At 41.9% G+C, this 27910-nt stretch overlaps 1 protein-coding gene across 1 annotated transcript in view; it reads left to right on the top strand.

Annotated features, from left to right (window-relative positions):
• The window catches only part of slc9a3 (solute carrier family 9 member A3), a 250521-nt gene that overhangs the window by 159352 nt on the left and 63259 nt on the right, over positions 1-27910 (top strand). Inside the window, exon 9 of the mRNA XM_031903807.1 lies at positions 8773-8843. Within this exon, the coding sequence (XP_031759667.1) occupies positions 8773-8843 (71 nt within the window). The remainder of the gene's footprint in view (positions 1-8772; positions 8844-27910) is intronic.

Raw genomic sequence — 27910 nt, 5'->3', positions numbered from 1 at the left:
TTTAGTTGGGTTTAGTTGGTTGTTTCCATATTTGGTGTGATAACATCATTAAAGTCACCTGCTACTATTGTCAGAGCATATTTAGGCATTTATATTTAGGCATTTGATCAGAGAGTATACAGTATGTGTATAACACCTCTGGGTCAAATGGTGGTGGCATGTATACAAATATAATAATATAAAAGTAGCAATGCAGAAATAAATATCTACCTTTTGGGTCTGACTTCAGATTTTCAAACCTAAAGGGGACTTTCTTCCCTGTGAGAATAGAAACTCCCGAAGAATGTGAGGAGTATGTAGCATGGTAGGACCACCCAGGGCCTTTTAAGGGCTAATATTTTAGATCCGTTAAGGTGAGTGTCTTGTAGAAACGCTATGGAAGTGTTTTGGTTTTTAAGAAAATAAAAGAACCCACTGGGTTAGGTAGTTCCCCATGACATTGCCCTTGAAAAGGTTTATCATACCATTGAGCATTAAGCGTTAACAGTGTCAAAAAAATATATACACACGTTAACCAAGCACAGATGCATAGACATTCCCAAACACTGCCCCCTCTCCCCTTCAACTCACTCCCCAACTTTGGGTAAAATTTGTCTCCTAATGTAAATTCCAGGTAGCTTCATTGGGAGTGGGCCATGCCACTCTGTTAAGCACAATTTGTTCCCAGTAGGCTATTAAAAGATAGGGTCGAGGTAACAGCAAAAAAGAAGAACTGGAGCCGCCAAACGATCAGAGCCCACTGGCTCAGGGTGTGGCGAGTAACTAAACTGGGCCATGGTGTCGCAGTCCAGTCTTCTGTTATGGTATGTATGGGATCCGGAATTACCATTGGCTGGGTTAGGATTTAGGGATCTTTTAAATTGGTGGGCCGGTAGATGTTAGGGTTCTGGAGGCACTTGGTACTTATGTTCAATCGTGTTTACTGCAGGATCCTCGCTTTGCGGTTTTCCTAAGCAAGAATTCCTCTGCAATCCATCCACAACTGCAGCTCCTGTGGCACGGTAAAGAAGTAGAGCTCTTGCCATCCGCCTGCACTTTCAGGCAGGCTGGGTATAGCATTGTTTAGGCTAGGCCAGCAGCGCATAGGCGGTTTTTGTCACTCTGGAAGCCAGCCTGTTGCCTTTGCACTTCTGATGAATAGTCAGCATAGATAGATATATTTCCAGCCTGATACCGCAGTGGTCCTTGTGTTCTGGCGAGTGTTAGGATTTTGTCACGGCCTCTGGCTTCGAGCAGTTTTGCTATTAGTGGCCTAGGCGGTGCCCCAGGACCCTTTCAATGGCAAAAGTATTGGATACAGTTTCCTTCAACCATTTCTCAATAACAGTTTCAGGGGAATTACCCTCCGACCGTTTGGGAAATCCTACGAACCTCATGTTTCTGCGTCGCAGACGGTCCTCCAAATCTTCTGAATTGCATTGACATTCCATTACCAGTTTCTGCACAATTTGGTATTGTTTGGGAAGGCTTCTGCATGAGTCCTCTAGGTTACTCCCTCAGGACTCTACCGCAGTTTCTGATCACCTTTGATAATTGAGAAGTCTATTTTAATTTCCTCTGTTTTGTTATTGATTAGCGATATGCATAGGTCGTTTGCCGATCGTATCTCTGCTAGCACATCGTGGAGAGTTGGCTCACTAGCAGCTGGAGACTCTTCCTGTTGTTGGGTTCCCGTTTCAGGTGCAGGTTTGTCACTGGTTCTGGTAGGAGAGCTGGGAGTGGATGCAGGCCATTCTGCTACGCAGCCATTTTGGTTAATTTCGCAGGCATAAATATGTAGATATACATATCTAGGTGAGCTGCGGCCTCTAAAGCCCTTTTCTGGGCTTTGTGTTGCCCCATTAGTTCCTTTTGTGGGAGAGGCTCTTGGCTGGGCTTTTCTGAATCCATATCTGTAGAGTGTGGACAGGTAAATCAGGATTTTTACTGGGTCGTTTGCGGAGCTCCAGGAGATGCATGCACTCACATCGGTGGTCAAACCACGCCCATGTTCCAACTTTTAAAGTAACATTTGCTCTTTTTATCTCACCTCTGTGTTCCCTAGCCACCATCATTTTCACCATATATACAACATACTTAGATTGACAGTTGTGTACTGATTTAATAATATGTCTTCTTATCTTTATCAACTATCTTATTCTGACTGCACAGCGAGTTTGGGAGCTGCTAGCGAGTGTTGCATGTAATCTAAAGTGTTGCATGTAGATTAAGTGTATAGTAGGCGTTAAAAACAAAAAAGGCGTTTGAAACTTAAAAGGCACTATACAAGGGATTGCACTCGGGAGACTGTAAGTACCCAGTGGCAATTTGAGTTGCAGTATGATTGCTGGTGTTACTCAGTGTGCATCTTGCCGCATGTATGTGGTCCTGGAGCAGCAGTTCCATGCAGCATTTACTTGTGAGAGATGCAGGTGGGTTTTCCTCTTGGAATCTGAGGTGCAGAATCTAAGGGGGGAACTGGCAGCACTGAGGGCAGCTGCAAGCATGGGGGAGAACAGGAGGCTCACTGAGCAACCACTGGCAGGGGCCGGTGTAGTGGGGGGTGGAGAAGGGACAGTGGAGGTTAATGAGGGAGACAAATTTGTAACAGTTAAGAGGGGCAGTAGGGGACACAAGGGTAGGGGGGCTGGTTCACAGCTTGTGCAAACCAACAGATTTGCCGCTTTAGGTGAAGATGCTGGGGAAGACAGCTCTGAGCTAGCATGTATGGAGCGGGCTGACTCTCAGAGCACCCTGGGAGCCGGCACCTCTAATACAGGTGGGGGGAATAGTGCTAGGAAGGGAAGGCAGGCTATAGTTGTAGGGGATTCAATTATTAGAAAGGTGGATAGGGTAATTTGTCGCAAAGACCCTACATGCCGAACTGTGTGTTGCTTGCCTGGTGCTAGGGTTCGGCATGTGGTGGAACGAGTGGACAGATTGTTGGGAGGGGCTGGGGAAGACCCGGTGGTCTTGGTACACATAGGTACCAATGACAAAGTTAGAGGAGGGGGGGAAGTCCTCAAGAACGATTTTAAAAAGCTAGGTGCGAAGTTAAGGGCGAGGACTTCCAAGGTAATTTTCTCAGAGATATTACCTGTGCCACGAGCAACATTAAGAAGGCAGCGGGAGCTTAGGGAGATTAATGCGTGGCTGAGAGATTGGTGCAGGGAGGAGGGCTTTGGGTTTCTCCAGAACTGGGCTGATTTCTCAATCGGCTACAAGCTCTTTGCCAGGGATGGGCTGCACCTCAATGATGATGGGGCAGCTGCTTTGGGGGAAAAGATGGCTAGCGGGTTGGAGGAGATTTTAAACTAGGAGTGGGGGGGGGGTGCAGTGGGAAATTCTGTGGTAGACAGGATAGATGAGGTAGGGGGCATAGTAAGGGAAAATGGGGGAGGAGACTTGCTTCGGGATACTGATAATGGCAGGGAGGCCCATAAGTTGTTTACACGTCATTCTCATGCCGGAACCAGTATTAAATGTATGTTTACCAATGCAAGGAGTCTGACTGGTAAAATGGGAGAGCTGGAGGTACTGGCGTTGGAGCGGAAATATGATGTGATTGGAGTTGCTGAAACTTGGTTGAATGAGTCTCATGACTGGGCTGTTAATATTGGGGGGTATACATTGTTTCGGAGGGACAGGGGCAATAGAAAAGGAGGAGGAGTATGTCTGTTCATTAAGCAGGAATTAAAAGCAAATATTAAGGAGGGAGCTGAATCCTTATGGGTTGAGCTTCTCACAGATAGTAAAGAATCTACCAAACTAATTGTAGGGGTATGCTATAGACCCCCTAATGTAAGCGAAGAGGAGGAGGCCCAGCTCCTGTTGCAAATAGAAAAGGCTGCTAGTTTGGGGCAAGTGATAATAATGGGGGATTTTAATTACCCTGATATTGACTGGAGCAATAGTACTGCCAGGACAGTAAATGGGAACAAGTTTATAAACTTGCTGCATGACAACTTTATGTCACAAGTTGTTGAGGAGCCAACCAGGAACCATGCTATACTAGATCTAGTGATCTCTAATGACCCAGAACGTATAGCAAATGTGCAAGTGGTTGAACCCCTGGGTAATAGTGACCATAATGTTATTTCATTTGATGTTTGGTGCAGGAAACAAATTTACACGGGGGCAACAAAGACAATGAATTTTAGGAAGGCAAATTTTAGCTCCTTAAGGGCAGCGCTTCAGGGCATAGATTGGGGCATTATGTTTTCTGATAAAAACACAGAGCAGAAATGGTTGTCATTTAAAATGATATTAAATCATTACTGTTCTCAATTTATTCCATTAATAAGAAAAAGTAGAAGTGTTAAGAATCAACCTATGTGGCTTAACTCTGAGGTAAAGAAGTTAATAGGGAAAAAAAGGAAAGCTTTTAAGAAATATAAGTCAGAGGGGACAGTAGATGCGTTTAATGATTATAAACACTATAACAAGTGTTGTAAAACAGCAATCCGGAAGGCAAAGATAGAAAATGAGGAGCGCATCGCGGCCGAGGCCAAGACTAACCCCAAAAAGTTTTTTAAGTATATTAATAGTAAAAAGATGCAGGTTGAGGGTGTGGCCCCATTGAGTTATAGTAACAATATGGTTACAGCGGATACAGAAAAGGCAGATGTGCTTAACCAGTTCTTTTCTTCTGTGTATACAGTAGAGGAGCCAGAGTGCCAAGTCCCACCCAATAGCTGCACTGTTGCCTCAGCTCCAACTACACAGTGGTTGGCATAGGATATGGTGCTTAAAGGGTTACACACGATAAATGTAAACAAGGCACCTGGGCCAGATGGAATACACCCTCGGGTACTGAGAGAGCTAGGGGCAGAATTGCTGTGGCCCTTGTTTCTGATATTCTCAGACTCTCTTTCATCAGGTATGGTACCTAGGGATTGGAAGAAGGCGAATGTCATTCCCATATTTAAAAAGGGAGTAAGATCTCAGCCTGGCAATTATAGGCCTGTAAGTTTGACATCCGTGGGGGGCAAGTTATTTGAAGGCTTGTTAAGGGATCACATTCAAAATTATGTAGTGGAGAATGCCATTATGAGCAGTAATCAGCATGGCTTTATGAAGGACAGGTCATGTCAGACCAATTTAATTGCTTTTTATGATGAGGTAAGTAAGAAGCTGGACAGTGGGGATGCAGTAGATATAATCTATTTGGATTTTGCCAAAGCATTTGATACCGTTCCCCACAAACGACTGCTTTCTAAGCTAAGGTCTATTGGTCTTAGTGAAGTCGTTTGCACATGGATAGAAAACTGGCTACAGGATCGGGTACAGAGGGTGGTTGTTAATGGCACATTCTCTACTTGGAGTAAGGTTCTCAGTGGGGTCCCTCAGGGTTCTGTACTGGGTCCACTTTTGTTTAATTTGTTCATAAATGACTTAGGGGAGGGTATTATGAGTAATGTATCAGTGTTTGCAGATGACACAAAACTCTGCAGACCAGTCAATTCTATCCAGGATGTGACATCCCTGCAGCAGGATCTTGACCAACTGGCAATCTGGGCAGCTAAGTGGCAGATGAGATTTAATGTGGATAAATGTAAGGTCATGCACCTGGGATGTAAAAATATGCAAGCCCCGTATACCCTTAATGGGACTGCACTAGGCAAATCCCTAATGAAGAAGGACCTTGGAGTCATTGTAGATAATAAACTTGGCTGTAGCAAGCAATGCCAGGCAGCAGCTGCAAGGGCAAACAAGGTTTTGAGCTGTATTAAAAGGGGTATAGATTCACGGGAGGAGGGGGTTATTCTTCCCCTTTACAGAGCGCTGGTAAGGCCCCATCTAGAATATGCTGTTCAGTTTTGGTCTCCAGTGCTCAAACGGGACATTATTGAGTTAGAGAGGGTCCAGAGAAGGGCAACTAAGCTGGTAAAGGGTATGGAAAGTCTCAGTTATGAAGAAAGACTGGCCAAGTTGGGTCTGTTTACACTGGAGAAGAGGCGCTTAAGAGGTGACATGATAACTATGTATAAATATATAAAGGGATCATATAATAACCTTTCTAATGTTTTATTTACCAGTAGGTCCTTCCAACGGACACGAGGGCACCCACTTCGTTTAGAAGAAGGGAGGTTCCATTTAAACATTCGGAAAGGATTTTTTACAGTGAGAGCTGTGAAGTTCTGGAATTCCCTCCCCAAATCAGTCGTGCTGGCTGATACATTATATAACTTTAAGATGGGGCTGGATGGATTCTTAGCAAGTGAGGGAATACAGGGTTATGGGAGATAGCTCTTAGTACTAGTTGATCCAGGGACTGGTCCGATTGCCATCTTGGAGTCAGGAAGGAATTTTTTCCCCTCTGCGGCAAATTAGAGAGGCTTCAGATGGGGTTTTTTGCCTTCCTCTGGATCAACTAGTAGTTAGGCAGGTTATATATAGGCATTATGGTTGAACTTGATGGACGTATGTCTTTTTTCAACCCAACTTACTATGTTACTATGTAAATATTTGCAATAAACAAACCATGTACATTTATGCATACCACTAGATTTCTATAAAAAGAGTGATTTGTTCAGCTACAACAAATGGTCCATGTATAAAGTTCTGCATCATGTTGAATTGTTGTCTAGCTGGTGTCAGCTGTAACACACTGCAGCATGGCTCCAAACAGTACTTTCTCTAGGCATTATATGAATTTTCTGATGAAAAAAAAATGAAAGTGTATAAAAGTAATTAGAATAAAATGTAATGCTGCCCTGCACTGGTACATCTGGTGTGTTTGTCCCATAAATTTATATAAATTCAGCTGCTGTGCAGCCATTCAAAGGAGAAAAGGCACAGGCACATAGCCTGTGCCATTTCTCCCTTTTCCAGTTTGAATGGCTGCCCCCAACTTATTTATATAACCTATAGCAGTGTTACTGTAGCAAACCCAAAAATGTTACCAGTAGTGATGAGCGAATCTGTCCTGGAAAATGGCAGAAAATTTGCGAAATGGCGAAAATGTCGCACGTCAAAAAAAAATTGTCACCCGTGGCTATTCTTTTGTCGCCCGCGGCTATTCTTTCGTTGCGCGGCTATTCTTTCGCTGCACGGCTATTCTTTTGTCGCCCGCGGCTATTCTTTTGTTGCGCAACGATTATTTTGTCGCTCGCTGCTATTATTTTGTTGCAGGCGACAATTTTTGGACGTGCAGCGAATTTTTCCATCCGTTTCATTCTAAAAGCTATTTAACTTCCTACATTTTGACCACTGCTTTAATTTGCTCAGCTGGAATTGGTTGAGTATACTCCATGTGCCAAGTAAATGATACTACCTAGTTGCAAACCTAGTTGCAAACCTAAGACCATTTATTAAATTACGCCCTATGACTTTTCCCATGATTAAAGAAGGAAAATGGAATGCCTTTTAAATGCTTCTTAATGACATATACTCTCCCACAGGAGATGTTATTAGCAAATCTCTCTTTTTCCCAAACCAAAAAAGACCTGATGTTCAAAATTACCGTCTGATTTTAGTTCTCAGTTTTGATATCTGAATATTTTAGAAGATTTTAGTAACCCATTTAAATTTATACCACCCTCGATTGTATCAACTGGCCAGTCAAGGCTTTGTTCCTCACAAGCAGACTATGGATGCAACCCATAGGTTATATTACAGAAGATTACATTACACAAGATACCAATATTTCCAGTGCTGTTGTAAGTTCTGATTTTGGATATTCATAAGGCATTTGACTCTTTATCCTGCCTTATTTGTTTTATATACCCCCTAAATATAATATTACTGGTCCCTTTTTGGGTGCTGTACAGTTATTATAGATAGAAATCCAATAGCTTATATAAAATGTGTAGGCTTTCAGTCGTCTAATATCTCCATTGCAAGGGTAACCCTCTTTTATTTTCACTTGCCATGAAAACACTTGCTCACTTAAAGGAGAAGGAAAGTAATTTTGGCATTTTACTGCCAATAGATTTTCCACATTTGTGCCACCTTGAGCACTATATTTATTCTGCAGGAATTACCATACCCGAGTAAAGATCCCTAGAAGCTACCTCTGTTTGTTTAAGACAGCAGCTGCTATTTTAAGTAGCTTCCTGCTTGCAGTTCTAGCCCTTGGTAGCTCAGATTACATATTCCTAAGGGAGGGGGGAAGGGAGTTCTTAGCATTCTTGTGGGGGGGGGGAGCAGGAGATTGCTGTGCAGACTCTGGCCCCCGGAATGAATGATTTTTCTGAGAGAGGAAGTCATATACCCAAGAACATGTTTACAAAAAAGGAGTCTCCCTAATCTATTCTATATTTTAGATACCTTTCAAATGATTTGTAGCCTCTAAGTCAGCTTTACCTACTAATGCTTCCAAACCTCAACTGAAATGTAACTTTTCAACAATAAAAGCTCTGATCTGAATTGAACAGAACTCTTTCCGCCCTACCCATCCAAGTTGCAAAAATAAATCTGGAATTTGATTTGGAATAATACATATCATAGAATCAATAAAAGTACTCTTTATTGTTCTTATAACTAGGGGGGCCTAAATGTTCCATATTTAATATTTATAGTTAATTATTTCAAAGCTGCTAGAGCTGCACACTTAATACCCAGGCCATCTTATGTGGAATACATATATTTATTCACTGGTGTTCTCCTCCCCTATTATGGGCCACCATAAATACTGTGTTCAGAAATGTAAAATTATGGATCCTGTTATTAAATTTTAATTGTGCTTATGGGTCTCCTTATAATTATGTAACTGGCTGGGGGGGAAACAATTGTTTTTTTACAGACAGGTGTCTTAAAATAAACAGCTAAAGTATATGTCTTTTTTTTAAGGCGTTTGACCACATTTGCTCTGCCATTGAAGATGTTTCTGGTCAGATTGGACATAATTACATAAGAGATAAGTAAGTATTTTTAAAGATGCTGTAATGGGCAAGATATATAAAATATGGAAATTGCCTCAAGGTGTAAGATGAATCCAAAATTATTTTTTTATTGTTTTTATTTTGCATTTAGTATAACAATGTACAAAGGTGCACCTTTTGGGGTGTCCCATGGTGCCAGGTAAGTGATAGTAACATAAACATAAAAAGAGGGGGGGGGAGAGGGAAGGGGGGGGAAGAAGGGGAAGGATGAGGGTGGGAGGGGAATAAGAAGATGGGGGTATGCCCAGTTAACTTGGGAAATAAGTTCTTGTGGGTATTTATTTTAGTTTGCCATTTAAATTCAAAATTGATTTCCAATAATTTTTTAAGGTGGGATTGGAGATTTATGCTTAAAGCTTCTGATTTGGAGGAGTTAATATTGAGCCCCGAGATTTTGGCAAAATTGGAAAGAGTATCATATAAATATGGGAGAAGTCATGGGATTAGACATTGTCATTATTATATCATCAGCATGCAATGTACATTTATGTTCAGAGTCCCCTATTGTTATACCCATGATCTTTTTATTCAACCTTAGGTTTTGTGCTAGAGGCTCGATAGCTAATACAAATAACAGGGATGACAGGGGGCATCCCTGTCTGGTGCCTCTGTTGATATTAAATGCCTCTGATTGGAAACCCATGTGACTTACTTTGGCTATGGGGAAATTATAGAGGGTCTTAACCACAGCAAGAAAAGGGATAGGGAAATTGTAAGCAGTTAACACTCGTTGCAGATAGTCCCAGGAAACAGAGTCAAATGCTTTTTCTAGGTCTAATGATAGAAGCATGGAGGGAACTTCTCTTGTTTTTGCTATGTGTATGAGGTTTATAATCTTGTGGATGTTATCAGTAACCTGTCGTCTTGGGATAAATCCGGATTGATCCTTATGTATGAGTTGTCCCAGAAACCTGTTGAGTCTTGAGGCTATAACTTTAGCTAATAGTTTGATATCTAAATTTAATATTGATATGGGACGGAAATTTTTGCAATTAGTATGGTCTTTATCTGGTTTAGGTATTACAGCAATTTGTGCTTGTAGGTCATCTCTGCTGAAATGACCTTTATTTGTCATGATGTCGTTAAACAGAAGGTGTAGCCATGGGATTAATTTGGAGGCAAACAGTTTATAGTATTTCCCTGAGAATCCATCGGGCCTGGGGATTTGTTTATTTTCAGTTGTTTTATGGATTCCTTAATTTCTTCTAATGAAATTGGTTCTGACATTAATGTTTTCTGTTGGGGTGTTAGTGAAGGTAAGTTTGCCTGATTTAAAAACTTTTTGGAGGTTTGGACTTGGGTCTTTGTGTGTTTGATATAGTGTCTGATAGTAAGTGGCAAATTCTTGAGCAATACATTCAGGATTTGCTGTTAGGGATCCATCTTTTAATCTGATTTGGGTAAAAGGGGATCTATTGAATTTGTTTGACAGCTGTCGTGCCATCATTGTGTCGGCTTCGTTAGCCTTTCTGTAAAATTTTTGCTTAGTCCATTGTAGTTTTGTGATTTCTTTCTCTGTCAGGAGTAGGTTAAGTTCTGTTTTAATTTTCTTGAGTTCTCGTTTTAATTTAGTGTTATTGGGGTTAATTTTGAGTTGGTCCTCTAATTGTTGCATTTTGTTACTTAGCTGGTTAGTAGTTTTAGTTCTTTCTTTCTTTGCCTTAGCTTTTATTTGGATTAGGATCCCTCTTATGTAGGCTTTATGTGCGGCCCACAGTGTTGGACTTGCAATATCTGGAGTACTGTTATGGGCAAAATATGATTCTAGTTCAGATTCTATTTTTTGTTGGTGTTGTGAGTTGGGGAGAAGAGAATCATCTAATCGTCATGTGCCGTTTAAGGCCTTGTGTGCTAATTTGGTCAGTGTTAAAGTAACTATAGAATGGTCTGACCAGGGACAGGACAAAATCTTTGTTTGAGAAATGTTAGGGGAAATTTGTTTGTGAATTAGGAACATATCTATTCTGGAATGGGAGTTATGTGGTGCAGAGAAGAACGTAAAGTCTTTCTTAAAGGGGTGTTGCTCCCTCCATGCGTCTACCAGCAGGTGTTTGTCTATTAGTTTTGCGAAGTAGTGTTTGTTTTTTTGGGTGCGTATGAGGACAGGGCTAGGTTGCCGGTCTATGTTTGGGTGGGTTACCTCATTAAAGTCACCAGCGAGTATAAAGGGGCCTCTGCTCCATTCCTCCAGGATAGAAAAAAATTCCCTATAGTATGTTTGTTGATGATCATTGGGGGCCATATACCGTTGCCAGGGTTATTGGGGTATCTTGGATTTGTCCCACCAGTATCAGGAATCTACCTTCTAGGTCTGATTTTATATTGGTGGGTTGAAAATTTAGTTTTTTATTGATACATATTGCTACCCCTCTGTGTTTTTTGTCCGCGCAAGCGGTATAGACAAGCTGATATGAATGATGGAAGTATTTAGGTGTGAATGTCTTAGAGAAGTGTGTCTCCTGGAGGAAAAGAACGTCAGCCCCTAACTTATTGTATTGTCGGAATGCCAATGAGCGTTTCTTAGGAGAATTCAGGCTCTTGGCATTATGGGAAATACATTTTAAAGACATTGCAAATAAAGTGAATAAGCATAATGTATTGACCCTTAGGATACCGTATAGATAGACCATTGGTTATACCCACAGGAGTAGTGGCATAGGATAAACAGGGAGAATAACTTGAATAACTAGCAAACTAGCAAGTTTAAGAATCCAGATTGCGCCGTGCTTGGGCTTTTTTCGTGGAGTAGCGTTAAGTGGGGTTGAAGCTGGTTGGTGAAGTTTTAATCAGGCCAGGAGCTTGAGGCCTTCTTGCGGTGTCGTCGCTGAATAGGGACGGTTCGGATGCATAAATATCACCTTGAATGGGTATCCCCATCTGTAGCGGATCCGGTGCGAGGTGAGGATGGTGAGTACTGGTCTCATTAGCTTACGCTTTTGGATTGTCAGTGCGGCAAGGTCAGCATAGATGGAGTAGTTGTGGCCTTTATATTCCAGTTGGGGAGCAGCCGGGAGGCCGACATTATGGCTTCTTTCGTTGTATAATAGTGTCAACGAGCAATTATGTCTTTCGGTGGGGCTCCTTCCCGTCTGGGTCCAAGAGCCCTGTGGACTCTGTCCATAAGTAGTTGAGAGTCTGTCATGTCTGGGACTATAGTCTTTAGAAGCTGCGGTACTTCCTCCTGTAGGTTTTGTATAGCATCGGGCAGGCCACAGATCCTGATGTTATTTCTACGCGACCGATTTTCGTAGTCTTCCAGACTATCTTGTATGTCGGTAAGTTGCAGTTTTAATTGGGCAAGTTGGATTTTGTGCTCTGAAGTCTTGTGGACTAGATCGTCGACCTTGTCTTCGACCGCTGCTGTGCGTTGGCCTAGGTCTCGTAATTCTTGAGTGACGTGATCTGTGATTTTTGTGGCCACCACGTTTAGCTCAGCCTGTAGTAGGTGTTTAAATCTGCCGATTAGAATCGAATCTCCCGAGTATTGTAGGTGTGTTTCTGGGTCAGAGTCTGCTGCTGTTGAGCCTCGCTCTGATTGTGGCGATGCCGTAGGAGTAGAGTTGGCACCATCTGCTGTGTTGTCTCTGCACGGGGTTGTAGGCCGCGTATGCGGGGTCCCTGGTGGCTTACCATGGGATTGGGTTTTCTTGCTTTTGTTGCCTCTAGACATAGTTTCCAGCTCAGGTGGCTAAGGATTGCTGTTATAATTCTGGTATTTCCATGAGCTTAGTGGCTTAATGAGTCCTCCGGGAACGGAGCGATGTAAACGCTCGTCTGTTCAGAACAGCGGCATGGCCACGCCCCCCCAAAATTATTTTTTTAATATGTGAATAGTAAAAAATTAAGCAAGAAGGGGTTTGGACCTTTATTATAAAAGGAAGGCCAGTTGGTTGATGAAATAATGCAAACAGCAGAAATTTTAAATTCTAATATAACTACTGATGCATGGGTCACTCAGGAGGAAATTCATAAAAAACTTGAACATGTTAAGATAAACAAAGGTCCTGCACCAGATGGTATTCATGCAAGGGTACTTATCTTTGCTTAGCTTATAGCTATGATTGATAAACCTTTCCGCTTAATTTTTCAGGATTTATTGTGGTCTGACATGGTGCTGAGAGACTGGGGAATTGCTAATGTGGTGCTAAATAAAATGGGATACTGTTATTACAATACTATGAGTTTATGCCAGCATGGTTTTATGCGTCTTGCCAAAGTAATTTGTTTGCCTTTTATGAGGAGGTGATCGACTCTGGCATGGCAGGGGATGTTATCTACTTAGACCTTGCTAAAGTGTTTGACAGTACCACACAGACAGTTAATGAAAAAATTAAGAAATATTGGCCTTGAACATAATATTTGTAGAGAACTGGCAGAATGATAGATTATAAAGAGTGGCAATAAATGGAACATGGAACATTTTTTTAATTGAATCCGTACCACAGAGATCTGTGAACACCTGGAGATGTTTCTATTTTTTGCAGATGATACTAAATTAGGCAAAACTAACATAACTTGTGTAAGCTTATAGTAGATTAGCCCTTCTATTACCACAAGCTACACCATATTTTGCCCAGGATGAGACTGTATCCTTCAGGGGTGAGCCCTCGCTTTGTATGGAGGCCAGGCAAATATGTGTTGTATTTCTCAATGGGCGCCAGTGGTTCTTAACCTTGAAACCATGAACTGTTTATTTACACAGCCATTTAGGAGTAATTGCAGCATATAATAGGTAGGTAGTAGCATCTCACAACATAGGCAGTACTTACAAGGGATAGTCACAATAACCATTTAGCTGCAGGGCACAATGGGTTAACTCCCAGCTTTCAGGTATATGCTTCCAGTGGAACCTGGGTGATCACTATCTAACCCTAGGTCTGTACACTGTTACCCTACTCTGGGCAGTATTATACCCAGGATTATAATCGCTCTACAATTCCTGGTTGGAGCCAAAATGCTGCTCACTAAATAGCCCTGCCTGTCTATCACACCTAGTGTGATCTATAACAGGAGCTAGGCTGTTCTTTCTGAATCTACCAGTATCTTTCTGCCTGCTTACTCAGGCAAAGACTTAAAAAAATGGCCTCTGGCCTCATTACTCTCAGCCTTTTATACAACAGTGCCACCTTATGGCCAAACTGTGGAACTGCACAAAAGGTCATGCTATGACCCAGGAACAAGGGACTTACTTCCCATTACATTGAGGACCCTTCATAGCTGTCCAAATACTAGAGGACCCAGAGTTAGAAAAGGAACAATTTACCAGTTCCTTACACTTGCATGCAGAATGCTGCCACTTTGCAGAGCTATTTGACTTGTCTTCTCTGGAAAATTAACACTTGCAAGGGGACACAATTACCATTACAAATACATTAGAGGGTATTATAGAAAGGGGGATTTTTATGATGTGTGTTGGCAGATTCTGTTAATGATTCTATTGTCACATTAAAATCTACAATTATTGTAGATATGCGTATATTTCATTTTTATATGTGAGTGTGTAGGTTGGTATGAGTGTGTGCATATATGTGTATATGTGCACTAGGATTCATTTGAAGGGGTTCAACTTGATAGACTTTGGTCTTTTTTCAACCCAAATTGACTATGTAACCTGGAGTATAACCAGAGCGAGAAAAATTCCAATGGACCAGTGGGCTGTGGTAATTCTTTTCTACCCAGTGAGCCCCAAGAGGCTTATGTTGATTTAAATAGTGAGGATGCAAATATATATATATATACTTTATATATATATATATCCCAACACAACAACAAACCCCCCGGAGGAAGTAGAATTAGAAGGGGTGGCAAAAAGAACCACCAAGGAGGGGCAGGAAGAGAACATAGTGGTAAATTTGTCCAAACATACTCTTACGGCAGGGGAGTCTCATTTACTGAACAAAGGACTTAAATTTGTTCCCTCTTACCAGTCTGATGCGTTTGAGGTATTTAAGGATTTACATAAGTTCAAGCGACAGCTTAAGTTTGCGTAATCATTTTAAATAGAAGGAAAGGGTTACACCCCTACTATTCAAACCTAAAAGTGTGAGAGAAGCCATTAAGACCTTGCCTTCTGACAGTAATCTCATCATTAGACACGCAGATAAGGGGGGTGCCATTGTATTATTAGACAAAATATTTTATGATATGGAACTGACCAACCAATTGGCAGTTTCCAAGTCCACATATTCGTGCTTGAAAAAAGACCCTACTGGGAGTTTCAAGAAATAATTGGATTCTTTGCTACCTATGAGACACTTCCCACCTTCTGTCACTACTTAATGATTTAAGTGTTCCCCCAAACTGCCTTCTTGTCACAATGGATGTTTCAAGTCTCTATACAGTCATTCCTCATGATTTAGGAATAGCATCTTGCAGGGAAGCCTTACTAAAAACACCATAAGGATCAGCCCCCCTGTTGAATTCTTGGTGACACTCTTAGATTTGGTCTTGTCCCACAATTAATTCTTGTTCAAGGACACATTCTTCCTACAACTAGCGGGCATGGCCATCGGTTCGAATGTCACTCCCACTTTTGCCAATATTTTTATGGAACAATATGAGCAACGTTATCTGTTAGGGGGAGCATAATATCTATTTTTACAAATGCTACATAGATGATCTGCTGATGTTGTGGGTGGGTACTGTTGAGAAGTTAACTGTTACAGACTCTGAACAATTTAGATTCACCGATCAAACTCACCATGTCCTATGACCATGGTAGTATCCACTTTTTAGATGTGACAATGTATAAATCAGATGACAGTTTGGGAACCATACTATACTATAATATCCGTTGACACCTTGTTGCTTCTTACTGACCTGGTGCTCTAACACTCACTGTAACTGTAGCTGCTGTGAGGCAGCACCCGATATGGAGGTAGCTATGGTTTAAAGATTGGAAAGGGTAAATGTGCCTAACATGGCTTGCGGTTATGTATAGCTCTGGCAGAAAGTGTCTGAGAGATAACGGATGTTCGCTATGGCAATATTAGGGAGACGAGAGAGAGTTGGACACGTGGGACTCCAGGGTGAGTGATGATGGTGCGTGTAAATACGGAGCTTTAGTACCGTATGTAGCAGTTCATTTTTCCAAAAGGGTGATATATGAGTGTAAGGGCTCTTGAGCCCAAGAGAGTTTCCCCTATGTGCTTCTACACAGGTCCGACCTCCTTGGGGAGGTTTACAAGTCCTTCATAATTGTGTGAGGCTTGTTTGGTACTTTTGCTTTTTAATTTGGTTTTCACTTTTAATTTATTTCTCATGTTGGGTGGGTTACGGTCACAGCTATTAAGGGCTAGGGAGCCCTTGATTTCTATTGCCAATGCATATGTGGGAGGTCTTTCTACACAGTTTTTTTACCTTGTCTCATTAAGTGATGTCACAATGTGGGGGAGGGCTTTGCACAAACTGTTTGGCGCCCTTTTAAGCTATATGTTTCATCACTTGATCACATTGTAATTGTTTGTCCTGAAGACGGCTTGAGTCTAAGCTGAAACGTTGAATTAAACACCATTTTTTTTTTGCTTCATACACGATCGCACGATTGCGCATGCGCACTCGCGGGGGGGAGAGGGTGTTGCACGATTGCACATGCGCACTCGCGGGGGGCGGGGGGGGGGAAATTGGCCTCGAGGCGCCCAGAAGTGAAATCCGGCCCTGGAGAGAGGTAAACAACTTAAGCTGTGGTGTGGAATTAATACTTTCTGATGCCCTAAAGACTTGAGACTGAGGTGCTGCTGCTTCTGAGAGAGCACAGGAATCCTACAAAGGACCGTGAGTGTATGTTTTATTTACTTATATTGGATTAATCTGCCCAAGTGTGGCTGTGTAAATCCTCTGTGAAGGACTTTTTCGGAAAGACTGACACTTATTTGTTATATGCGGAAATCAACTGTGTAAACTTTCATTTTCTGCCAAAACTGCTGTGTTAAATAAATTCACCTGCCAGATTTCAGTTTAAAAACCACTTGTCTCTTATCTGTGTGAAAGGAGCTGCCTTTTCTACCCAAAGAGCTAAATCCCCACAATTGGTGGAGGATTCGGGCAGATCCTTAAAGAGACAGTAGCTAAAGAGGCTTAGCTTCTTAAGGGCATATCTAGTATAAATAAATCTAAAGCAACTGGACTTGTTAAGAAATCATTGAAGACATTTCACTACTCATCCGAGCAGCTTCTTCAGTTCAACTGTTGAACTGAAGAAGCTGCTCGGATGAGTAGTGAAACGTCTTCAATGATTTCTTAACAAGTCCAGTTGCTTTAGATTTATTTATACTAGATATACCATGACCTGGATGAATGAAAATCTGCATAGACATATTCTTAAGGGGATATTTTATTAAGCACCTTGGTGTGATTTCCTGAAGCATTGCCAAGATTGAAGAGATTATAAAACAGGTGGTATAGGCTAATGCTCAGCAGCAGCAAATCAACTCTAGCCTTCAGCAAGCCAATGCTCTTCAACAGGCTGCTCAAACTTCCTTAAAGGAGCATTATGAGATAAAACGTCAGCTTTTGAAATGGATTGAGGCTATGTAGAGGCCACAACCCTTACAAAGAGAGACTGTCTCTGTGGATAAAAGAGTGCAAGCCTAAAAAAAATGACATCAGAGGATTATGTGGAGGCTTTCCTTGCTATATTTGAAAGAGTGGCAGAGTGGGGAAAACTTCCAATGGACCAATTACCCCTTAATTGCTCCTCTTCTAACCGGTGAGCCCCAAAAGGCTTATTTTGATTGGAATATCAAGAATGCAAATCAGTACCAAACACTGAAAGCAGAAATATTGTCCCTTTGGCTATGAGGGCACCTCCTGGACATTTGATGTTGACAAATCTGCAACATCTTAGATACATGACCCAATACATCTTGTCAGAAAGTGTCTACAACCAGAGTCAACACCTGCATTGATTGAACAATGCAGGTCAAGCTGATCCATTGACTAAATCAGTGCTGTCCAACTTCTGCGGTGCCGAGGGACGGAATTTCTCTCGCATACATGGTGGAGGGCCGCTAATGGAGGCCAGTTTTGACCACTCCCCCTTTAAACCAAACCCACTTCAAACCACACCCATTTTATCGCAATGGTGGTAGTGCAGCAAAAACCCAACTGCTTCGTCCTCACTGCAGGGATATCAACCATCATTCATATGTGAAAGAATTATATTATGTCATATTAAGACGTACCCTTAAATCCATATGCCTCCTCCTCCCCTGTGGATAGCACAGCAACCCCCAGCATATAATTACACACCTTAGGGACCATTTAATTGCTATTTCCAACTGCTAACAAACTCCCAAAACAAACCCCTGCCAGGTTCACCTCCCACAGGCAGCATAGGATAGGCAGAATATGGCACACACATCCAGCACTCTGCATGCCCTATGCTGTCTGTGTGTGCCATACTCTGCCCAATGCTGCCTGTGTGTGCCATACTCAGCCCTACCCTGCCTGTGTGTGCCATGCTCTGCCAGCCCTATGATGCCTGTGTGTGCCATACCCTCCCTGCCCTATGCTGCCTATGTGCCATACTCTGCCTTCCCCATGCTGCCTACACACAGGCAGCATAGATCAGGCAGTACATACAATCTGAGGTGTGAACAGGAGAACAATATGGATGATTACAGCCTGAGCCTGAGGTGTGAACAATGCAGGGGGTAAACAATGCAGAGATTAAAAGGTGTGAACAGTACAGGGGATTACATTTTTAAACAATACAGGGGGATTACAGCCTGAATCTGAGGTGAGAACCATGCAGGGGGCCAGTTAAGCTCAGTAGTGATACCATTTAAAGCTTACACAAAGTTAAGCCATCAAAGCAGCCAGACAGGTGGGGGGCCATACAGAGGGGGGTCACGGGCCGCCAGTTGGACAGCACTGGACTAAATGGTGGCCCTGGTGGAACGCTTTCTTACCACAGAGGACTTTCTTCAAGGCTCTTCAGCTAAAAGAGCTGGCCCTAAGAGTCAAAGAGCACCAGGCACAGGTAAAGTAGTGCCTGCCACTAAGGGGTGGAAAGATACTCTAAAAGACAGAACTGGTGGCAAAGCCAGTGTGATGGAAAAACTCTAAACCTGACTTGCAAGTTAGGGATAAGGGACAAGTGAGTTGCCCACTTACCCAGGAACCAATGGACTGCAGCACAACTAAACAACATTCATCCCTATTTGCTAAATCTGTATGCATTATCTAACCTGATGCAGAATTGGAACAGCAAATGTGTACAGTTAAAGTGGAAGGATATGAAGTGTCTGCCCTACTAGACTCTGGAAGTCTGGGGACTCTTGTTCATGCCAGCCTGGTGGATACCCGGTAGCTACAGTCTTACCAGGTGTTAAAATCTATCCCACAGCTATACTCTCCTTTGAAACTGCTTGGGGAATCTGCATTCATGAAGTGGGAGTGGTAAAATAAACTTACTGCATAATGTTATTGGGAAATGATTTTCCTGTCGGGACTTGTGGGGAAAAGTAAAAGGGCTTGCAGGGGGTGTGCCTCCATTGTCCATTCCTCCTATGTGCATCAAACAAAGCCCAGAGGAGAAGAGGTGCCTTCGTAGTCTATACCCCCAATGTCCTGAGCTTTTAGAGTATTTTTTACCAGTTGCGGCTGGTAATCTTAAAGAAAAGGGAAACTTTCCCCTAAAGGTGTTAGCGAGAGAGGATGCTGATCTGGAACTAGATCTACTAGATCTGGGATAATTTTGGGACTGCCCAACTAAGAAACCCCACCTTAAGTAAAGCTCAGGAGCAAATAAAGGTTGTGAATGGGGTACCTCAGGAGCCCAGGGTGCATAAATATTTGTCCACTTTTCAATGTAAAATGTCTTGAGTAAATAAGGTATGGGGTGAGAGGATGGAAAAACTGCTAGTTCCTTAATCTCCTAGACAAATGGTGCTAGATCTGGCATATTCCCATGTGTTAAGGGGACACTTGGGCTATAAAAAAAGGAAAGATGCTTTTGGCACGTTTTGTACCTTGTTTCTTTATATTTCATACGGTATAATTTAAGATCATTGTAACTTTTTTTATGTTAATTTCATTTTATTCACCAATAAAAACAATAAATAATAAAAAAAAAAAAAAAAAGGAAAGATAGGGTACTACAAAAGTTTTACTGGATTGGGGTATACCAAGTGAAGCAGTATTGGGATTCTTGTCCTATTTGTCAGTTTAACTGCCCTAGTGCCACATTTAAAGAGTCTCCTTGTTCCATTACCCCATAATTTAGATACCCTTTTTGAGGATAACCATGTATCTGGTTGGCCCTTTAGTCAGATCTGCTAGAGGACACCAAAATATCCTTGTTGTTCTTGATTATGCCACTCAATATCCAGAGACAACTCCACTAAGGAATGCTTTAGCAAAAGGCATTGCAAAAGTTATTTCTGATGATTACACGTACAGAAATCCCAAAGGAAATTCTTACTGACCAGGGTTCTCCCTTTATGCCAAAGATTACCAAACAATTTTGCAAATTGTTAAAAATCTCCCCACTGCAAACCTCTTTGTACTACTGATGGGATGGTAGAGAGATTCAACAAAACCCTAAAAGGAATGTTAAAGAGAGTTGTGTCCACAGATGGCAAGGACTGGGATTGCCTGTTGCCTTTTTATGTTCGCCATAAGAAAGGTGCCCCAAGCTTCCACAGGATTTTCTCCCTTTGAGCTGGGAGAAACCCAAGGGGTCTCCTAGATATTGCAAAGGAGACCTGGGAACAAGAAGCCACTCCCTTTAAGAGTGTAATTAAACATATCAGTAAAATGCAAGATAAAATTCGAAAGGTTTACAAAAGGCTCTGGAGGCCCAGTCCTGAGTGTACAATTGTTCTGCTACAGTGAGAACCTTTAATCTGGGACATAGAGTACTGGTTTTTATTCCCACAGTAGAAACTAAATTCTTCGCAAAATGGCAAGGACCTTATGAGATTGTAGAAAAGGTAGGAGACGTCAATTACAGGGTGTATAAACCAGTGAAAACTAACCAACTACCAAATATATTGTGTTCAATTCATTAAAGGACAAGGAAAGGGTAATATAAATTAAAAGTAAGTCTAAATGCATTCTTTTTAAGTACTTACTGCATATCTAAATTCCCAGATCCCTGCTTGCTTCTCTGAGATATGGTGCTGGCAGCCTACAGCAGTGTGAAGACTACAGTGACATCACTGAAATCTCTCTGTCCTTCCTGTAGGCTGCCAGCGGCAGCCTTCCTATTCTCTAAGCATGTGTGTAACTTGAGGGGAGGGGGGGGGAGGGAATGAAACACATGTGCAGTATGAAGCAAGGAGGGAAAGGAAGGGAGAATACCTTTTTAGAGATGGCTGCCTGTTCTAGAAAATGTGAAGTAAGTGTGACTGAGTAAATATTTGATTAGGTGAGCCAAAAGTGTGGCGTTTTTACTAAACAATAGGAGGACTATTGGGCAGTATGCTTTTTAAATTTTGACTTGCATTCTCCTTTAAGCCCTGGAAAGACTGTGAGTCTTGCTGCTGTAAATTTTCCTATGAAAACAGCAGATTCAGTTCAATACCAGAGGTAAAAATATCTGAGACCCTGTAGCCAAGTCAAAAGCAGGAGGTAAAATAATTTTGCAGCAAAATAATGATTTGTTTTCAGATTTACCAGGGAGCACAACAGTAATAACAGATGACATTATGACTGAGCCTGGTGTAAAGGTAAACTTGAAACCCTATAGGGTGCCTGAGGCTCACAGGCGGGCAATCTCCGATAAAGTTAAAAAGATGCTAGAGCTTGGTGTAATAGAAGAGTCATGCAGTGAGTGGTCTAAATTTGATAACCCCTGATTTTAAGAGTGAATTCATAGTCCAAACAGATGCCTCAAATCTAGCTCTAGGTGTTGTTTTTTCCCAGGTGATCAGGTTAGAAGAACACCCTATAGCCTTCCTTAACCAAAAGCCAGGTGAAAGAAAATATGCCATTGTGGAAAGGAAGTGCCTGCCCATCAACTGGGCTCTAGAAGCCCTAAGGTACTATCTCTTAGGGTATCAGTTCAGGCTGGAGATTGACCATGTTCCTTTCACATGGGTGGCACAAAACAAAGAGAAAATTACATGGACAGATTTTTTTTTGTGCTGCAGAATTTCCCTAAAGACTTGGGACTGAGGTGCTACTGCTTCTGAGAGAACACAGGGATCCTACAAAGGACTGTGAGTGTATCTTGCATTTACTTATATTGGATTAATCTGCCCAAGTGTGGTTGTGCAAGATATCTGAGAAGGACAAATTATTTTTTGGCAAAACTGCTACTTATTTGTTATATTGAGATATCAGCTGTATGAACTTTCATTGGAATTGGAATTTCATTGGAAAGGTAGGGTCGGAATATGTGGGTTACCATTCCTTTTCTTTCATTTACTATGTAGAGATCTTTATTACATTTACTGTCACATATTTCACAATTAAGAAGATAAACCTTTCCACTGAAACACTTTTTACATTATAATCTGATGTGATAGTTGTTTTATTATTTTTTCCTGACATTTTAGGTGTTCACACCTCAGACTCAGATTGTGGGAGCAGCACCAGTATTGTGTCACTATATGTAAGTAGGCAGAGTATGGCTCACACAGGCAGCATAGGGCAGGCATAGTATGGCACACACAGGAAGCATAGGGCAGGCATAGTATGGCACACAGGCAGCATAGGGCAGGCAGAGTATGGCAAATACCCACAGCACAGGCCAGGCAGAGTGTGGTACTCACAGGCAGCATAGTGCAAGCACATTGTGGTACACACAGGCAGGGAAGGGCATGCATAGTATGGCATACACAGGCAGGGAAGGGCAGGCATAGTATGGCACACAAAGGCAGGGTAGGGGCAGACAGAGTATGGCATACACAGGCACACTCAAAAGTAAAAACTCCAAGTCTGGCTTGGGACTTCTTCAGTTACATGGGAGTAGGATAGCGTGCCTGAAAGCAGTTCTAATGTGTAGTGCTGTTTTCTGAAAGCTCAGAATCAGACACAGTGCTCTGAGATGGCTGCCTACACGCATTATTTTTTATATTTACTTTGCTTTTTTTTTATAACTTCTTTATTGCAAAAAGTTACATCATAATATTATAACATCATGTTAAGCAAAGATAAAAAAAAAAGGAAATAGGGATAATAAAGTGGAATAGGTGATACAGTATTTCATGGCTTTTGCTACATTTATCATTGTGTTAAATTTAGCTGGTTCTTAACGTTGGGACTCTCTAAACGTTTGCCAGCTAGACCATATTTTTCCATAAGCCTCTGCCCTGTTTACATTTCTGGCTGCCATTTTTTTCATCTCGGATCTGTAATCCATATTGTTTACAATTTACTGTAGGTGATAGGGTCCACCAGGTTTCCATCATCCAGCTATGGTTGTTGTAGTGGTATTAAATATGTGAAACAGAAGTTTCTTCTGGGGTTTAAGTCACATGTCATGGGAATATTAACAGTAGCACTATTTGTGGTTGTTGAGGTATATTGATTTTGAGACCCTCATTAATAAGCTTGAAGACTTGCTACCAAAGCTGGTTGATAGATGGGCAGTCCCACCTTATATGGAGCCAAGTTCCTGGATTGTTGCATCCTCTGCAGCATTGGGATGAATATGTAGGTGAGAATTTTTGTATTTTGGTTGGGGTTTGGTGTCATCTGTATATCAGTTTTTTTGTATGATTCGAGATGGTACGTGATTCAGTCTAGTTGCTCCTCTTAGTATGTTGGCTGAATATTGCCATTGTTCATGGGTGATGGTGGTTTGTAGATCTTGTTCCCATTTAAGTTGATAATTGTATTTCAATTCAGGTGGGTCCTAATTTAAATATTTGTAGCATTGTGGATTCCTCTGTAGTTCCATCCATCTTTGCATAGTTTTTCTATTGCTGATTGTTGGCGTTGGTTTTTGTAGTTAGAATCCTTTGCATTCAAAAAGTGAGTGATCCTAAGGTGGTTATATGTTTCTTTTTCTGAAATTTTTGTTGTAGTTTTGTAAATATTCTATAAGTAGTAATTCCATATAAGTCTGATATAGTAGTGGTGCCATTGTTTATCCAATTAAATGGGGGAGAAGTCTGGGATGAAGTGCATATGATTCTCTAGTGTCATTCTAGGAGAGGTGAACTGTCTAAAGAGTGCGTTTTTGTTTTGTTTGTCACTAAAACATAATATTGTCCGAGTGGTTGGCATCATTTGTAGGTCAGCTGGTCTATTCTTTGAGGGCAGCCAGAGTAGTTCTTGCAGTTTTGCTGTCTCTAAATCTAATCTTTTTCTGCAATAGTTTGGGGTATTCATTTTAATTGCTGTATCTAGTAATGCTGCTTTATAATAATATAAAATATTTGTCAGGCCTAGACCACCATTATTGAGTGGTTGTTGCAGGGTTTTAGCTGCTATTCTATGTTTTTTTCCAGCCCAAATGAAGTTGTTCATCATGAATTGTATAGTATATATATTTTATAGTATATATATGTATATATTGTATAGTACAAAACAAATATAAGATTTTTGGGAGTGCATTTATTTTGACAGATATCAACCAACCCAGCCAATAAATTTTATGTGGTTTCCATCTAGAATAGTTGGCTTGCAATGTTTTATGTAATGGGATTTAGTTGTATTTGGGCAGAAGGTCAGGATTTTTTGCAATTTTCTTAAGTTTTATGTGGCATATCAATCTATAGAATTTCCTGGTGTTATCTGGGGCCTGTCTCCCTGGCACAGATCCAACTTGGTCAAAGTGAATGAGTGAGGAGAGAACTTTATTCAGCCTAAGAGCTAGAATTTTTGAGTAGAGTTTCAAATCAGTATTTAATAATGACATTGGTCGTGTTGTTTTCAGGGTTAATGTTGCCTTTTTCCATAATGTTTTGTAAAAGTTTTAATAGATAAGGTATAAGTATGTTCTGAAAAATGTTATAATAGGTGTTGCTGAAGCCAGAGTCTGACTGGGGGGGTGCAAGGCCCACTGGGGCTCGCGCCCCATGGGCCCTGCAGGTGCCTCCGCCGGCCACACCCCCTAACCCCCTGCAGGATCACGCACCTGACGTCCTCCCGTAAAAATCCGCAGCAGGAGTAATAATTCAGGGTTAATGTTGCCTTTTTCCATAATGTTTTGGAAAAGTTTTAATAGATAAGGTATAATAGATAAGTATGTCCTGAAAAATGTTTTAATAGGTGTTGGTAAAGCCAGGGTTGGACTGGGGGGTGCAAGGCCCACTGGGGCTCCTGCCCCAGGGGCCCTGCATGTGCCCCCGCCGGCCACCCCCCCTAACCCCCCGCAGGGTCACCCACCTGACGTCCTCCACTAAGAAGCCGCAGCAGGAGGACGAGTATACCGGTAACCTGTTGCACTATTCTATATGTGCCTTGTCAAATAAATCTGTACTATAGGTCAACATAAAGAACCTTTCTGGCGTCCATTATTCTATCTGCACCACACAAGCTTATATAGTTATAGTTCAACTACACCCTCAGCTCCATTAATACCTCCCACTTAGCGGAGGCCCACTCCTGTGCATTAAGGTCGCATGTAACACATGCTCTATACCAAATACTAGCCTGGGTTTGGCCATAATATAGCCAAATAGGTGTTACACTAGTTTAATTTCCTCTGCTGTTATAGGGGTATTTAATTGTTCAGCTTGTTGTGGGGTGAATTGTGGTAAATTCGTTACGAATAGGTTGAGGTTCTTGTTTTTGAGCTAAATTATAGAGAGAGGTATAATACTTGGCAAAATGGTTGGCTGTTTGGAGTGGGTCTGTAATTTTGCAATTGTGGTCTTTCAGATATGAGGGCTGATTCACTAAAGTGAATTAAAACGTGCGCTATTTATAGCGTGTGTTAAAATTTTTTATCGCGTCTAAATTTTCGCGACTTTAGCACACTTGCGCTAATTTACGCGCGATACTACATGCAATATTTTAGTCGCGAAGACTCTATGCGCGTTTTTTTTCGAGTGCACGTTAACTAGCGCAAGTGCGCTAACTTTTTCGCGTGTGCTAATTGTCGCGACATTACGCACGCGGCAATTGCCACACAACTTGACTCACGCGGCAGCATAAAACTGGCGCCATTTTGCGCATTTGCCCTGTGAGAGCACAGAAGTGCTAGAGAGGTGCTGTATAAATGTTTATTTGCAAAAAAACCCAATAAAAATATAAGTAACAAAAAAAAAGAAGTGGTAGAGAGAATAAAATAGGGGGGGGGGCATTTAAGAATATTTAGCCAAATACTAAGGGGTCCGTTTACTAAAGTGGCTTAAATTAAGTGGGAGATTTTAGACACAGAATAAATGGCAAATATGTTATGGGCACTTTATTAAATGGGGACAAATATAATATTGCAATTATTCTGGCAACAAAACATTTGATTGGCAGTTATCACACTTGCCAGAAAATACGCTACGTACTAATTAACGCAAGCTTTACTATTCAGACAAAATTGTTGGCAGAATATTAGTATATTTGCAAAAATTTAAACCATATAGCATATTGATGCTGTTACTGATAAATGTAAGAGTGTAGGAGAAACTACATGAAAGTATAGAATACCATATCAAGGAAGGCAAAATAATTAGACATTACCAAGTTCAAAAGTAGAAAAATAACAACTTTTTTTTTAACAATAAACTTTGGCCTTGCTGGCCTTGATTTCCCCCACATCCTGCTGCAGCTGGGCCATGTCCCCCCCAGAGCTGGGCCAACTGGGCCTTGATAGTGTTCAGGTCCTCCTGCACTGACCGAAGTGTGGGGTCAGTCTACCCAGGTGTTGTTTGGGTCCCCACATCTTTGGTCTGTCGTGAGGGTCCCTCGTCCACAGGAGGACCTGGTGCCCAGTGTTTGGCCTGGGGAGAGTCCGGGGCTGGGGGAGCCTCTGCAGCCTGGGGGTCCTCAGGTGCCTGGGGGTCCTCGGGTGCCTGTGGGGCCTTGGGGGGCCTCGGGTGCCTGTGGTGCCTCGGGGGCCTGTGGGGCCTGGGGAGCCTCTGCAGCCTGGGGGGCCTGGGATTGGGCCTCTGGATGAGGCGCTACATCCAGCTGAAGTTCTGTGAGATAGTATTGCAACATGTTATTTTGTGTAATATATTATACATATATATATATATACATTCATACACCATCATAAATAATGGGGCCCCTCACAACAACATTTTTTGGGCCTCCCACGCCCCCAATGGCCCCTCTCCCTGTGAACCCTCACATCAATACAAAGGACACACAGACATTGTTAGCCAGGGCCCCCTAAAACATTTGTGGTCCTTCCCCAAATGACTCATACTATGGGCCGCTCCCTGCTGCTTCCCCCCTGCTTTAAACTTATTTATGCATATGTATTTGAAAATAGATGTATATATATATATATATATATATATATATATATATATACAATACGAAGTGCTGGGAAGCTGCACACCATAAGGAACAATTATACCTGGGTGCCTGTGCAAATCAAAATCTAGACAGGCATGGGGTGACAGCACACACAGGATTTTCACAAGGAGTCACGAAGATGTGAAATAATATTTAGAGATTTATTGTGACCAACGTTTCAGTTCCTCACAGGAACTTTTGTCATCCCTGACATTTCTTACATTTGTACTTTTAGTTCAAATTACTTGCTAAATCTTTTACTGAACGTATTCTGTAAAAGCATAATAAAGTACAATAATTACCTTCCGCTATTTCAGCGATCAGATCTAAATTCCTGCGCTTCAGGTCCGACCATAACCACTGGAGCATGCGGAGGTCCACTTCAAGGGCAAACCCGTCTTGGAGGTCGCACAGGATTGCCCTATTCCTCTCATGGACCCCTAAGGGCCCCAGCGGCAGATTATCATATCCTGAGCGCAGGAAAAAGCTCACAATGTAGCGCCTCTCCTCCGGTAGCAGATCAGAAACCCCAGGCATGATGCTCACTGTGTGTGACTGCAGGCTCAATGACACAAAATGGCCACAAGTCGCACATGTCACGAGATTACAAAGTCGCTACAAAATGGCCGCAAGTCGCGCGTGTCATGAGATTACAAAGTCCGACAAAAGAGTCGCCAAAATATACC

This window comes from Xenopus tropicalis, chromosome 6, assembly GCF_000004195.4.
Source record: "Xenopus tropicalis strain Nigerian chromosome 6, UCB_Xtro_10.0, whole genome shotgun sequence".
In the NCBI taxonomy this organism is placed as follows: domain Eukaryota; kingdom Metazoa; phylum Chordata; class Amphibia; order Anura; family Pipidae; genus Xenopus; species Xenopus tropicalis.
The sequence above is the reverse complement of the archived record's forward strand: the minus strand, read 5'-3'. Positions and strand labels throughout refer to the sequence as shown.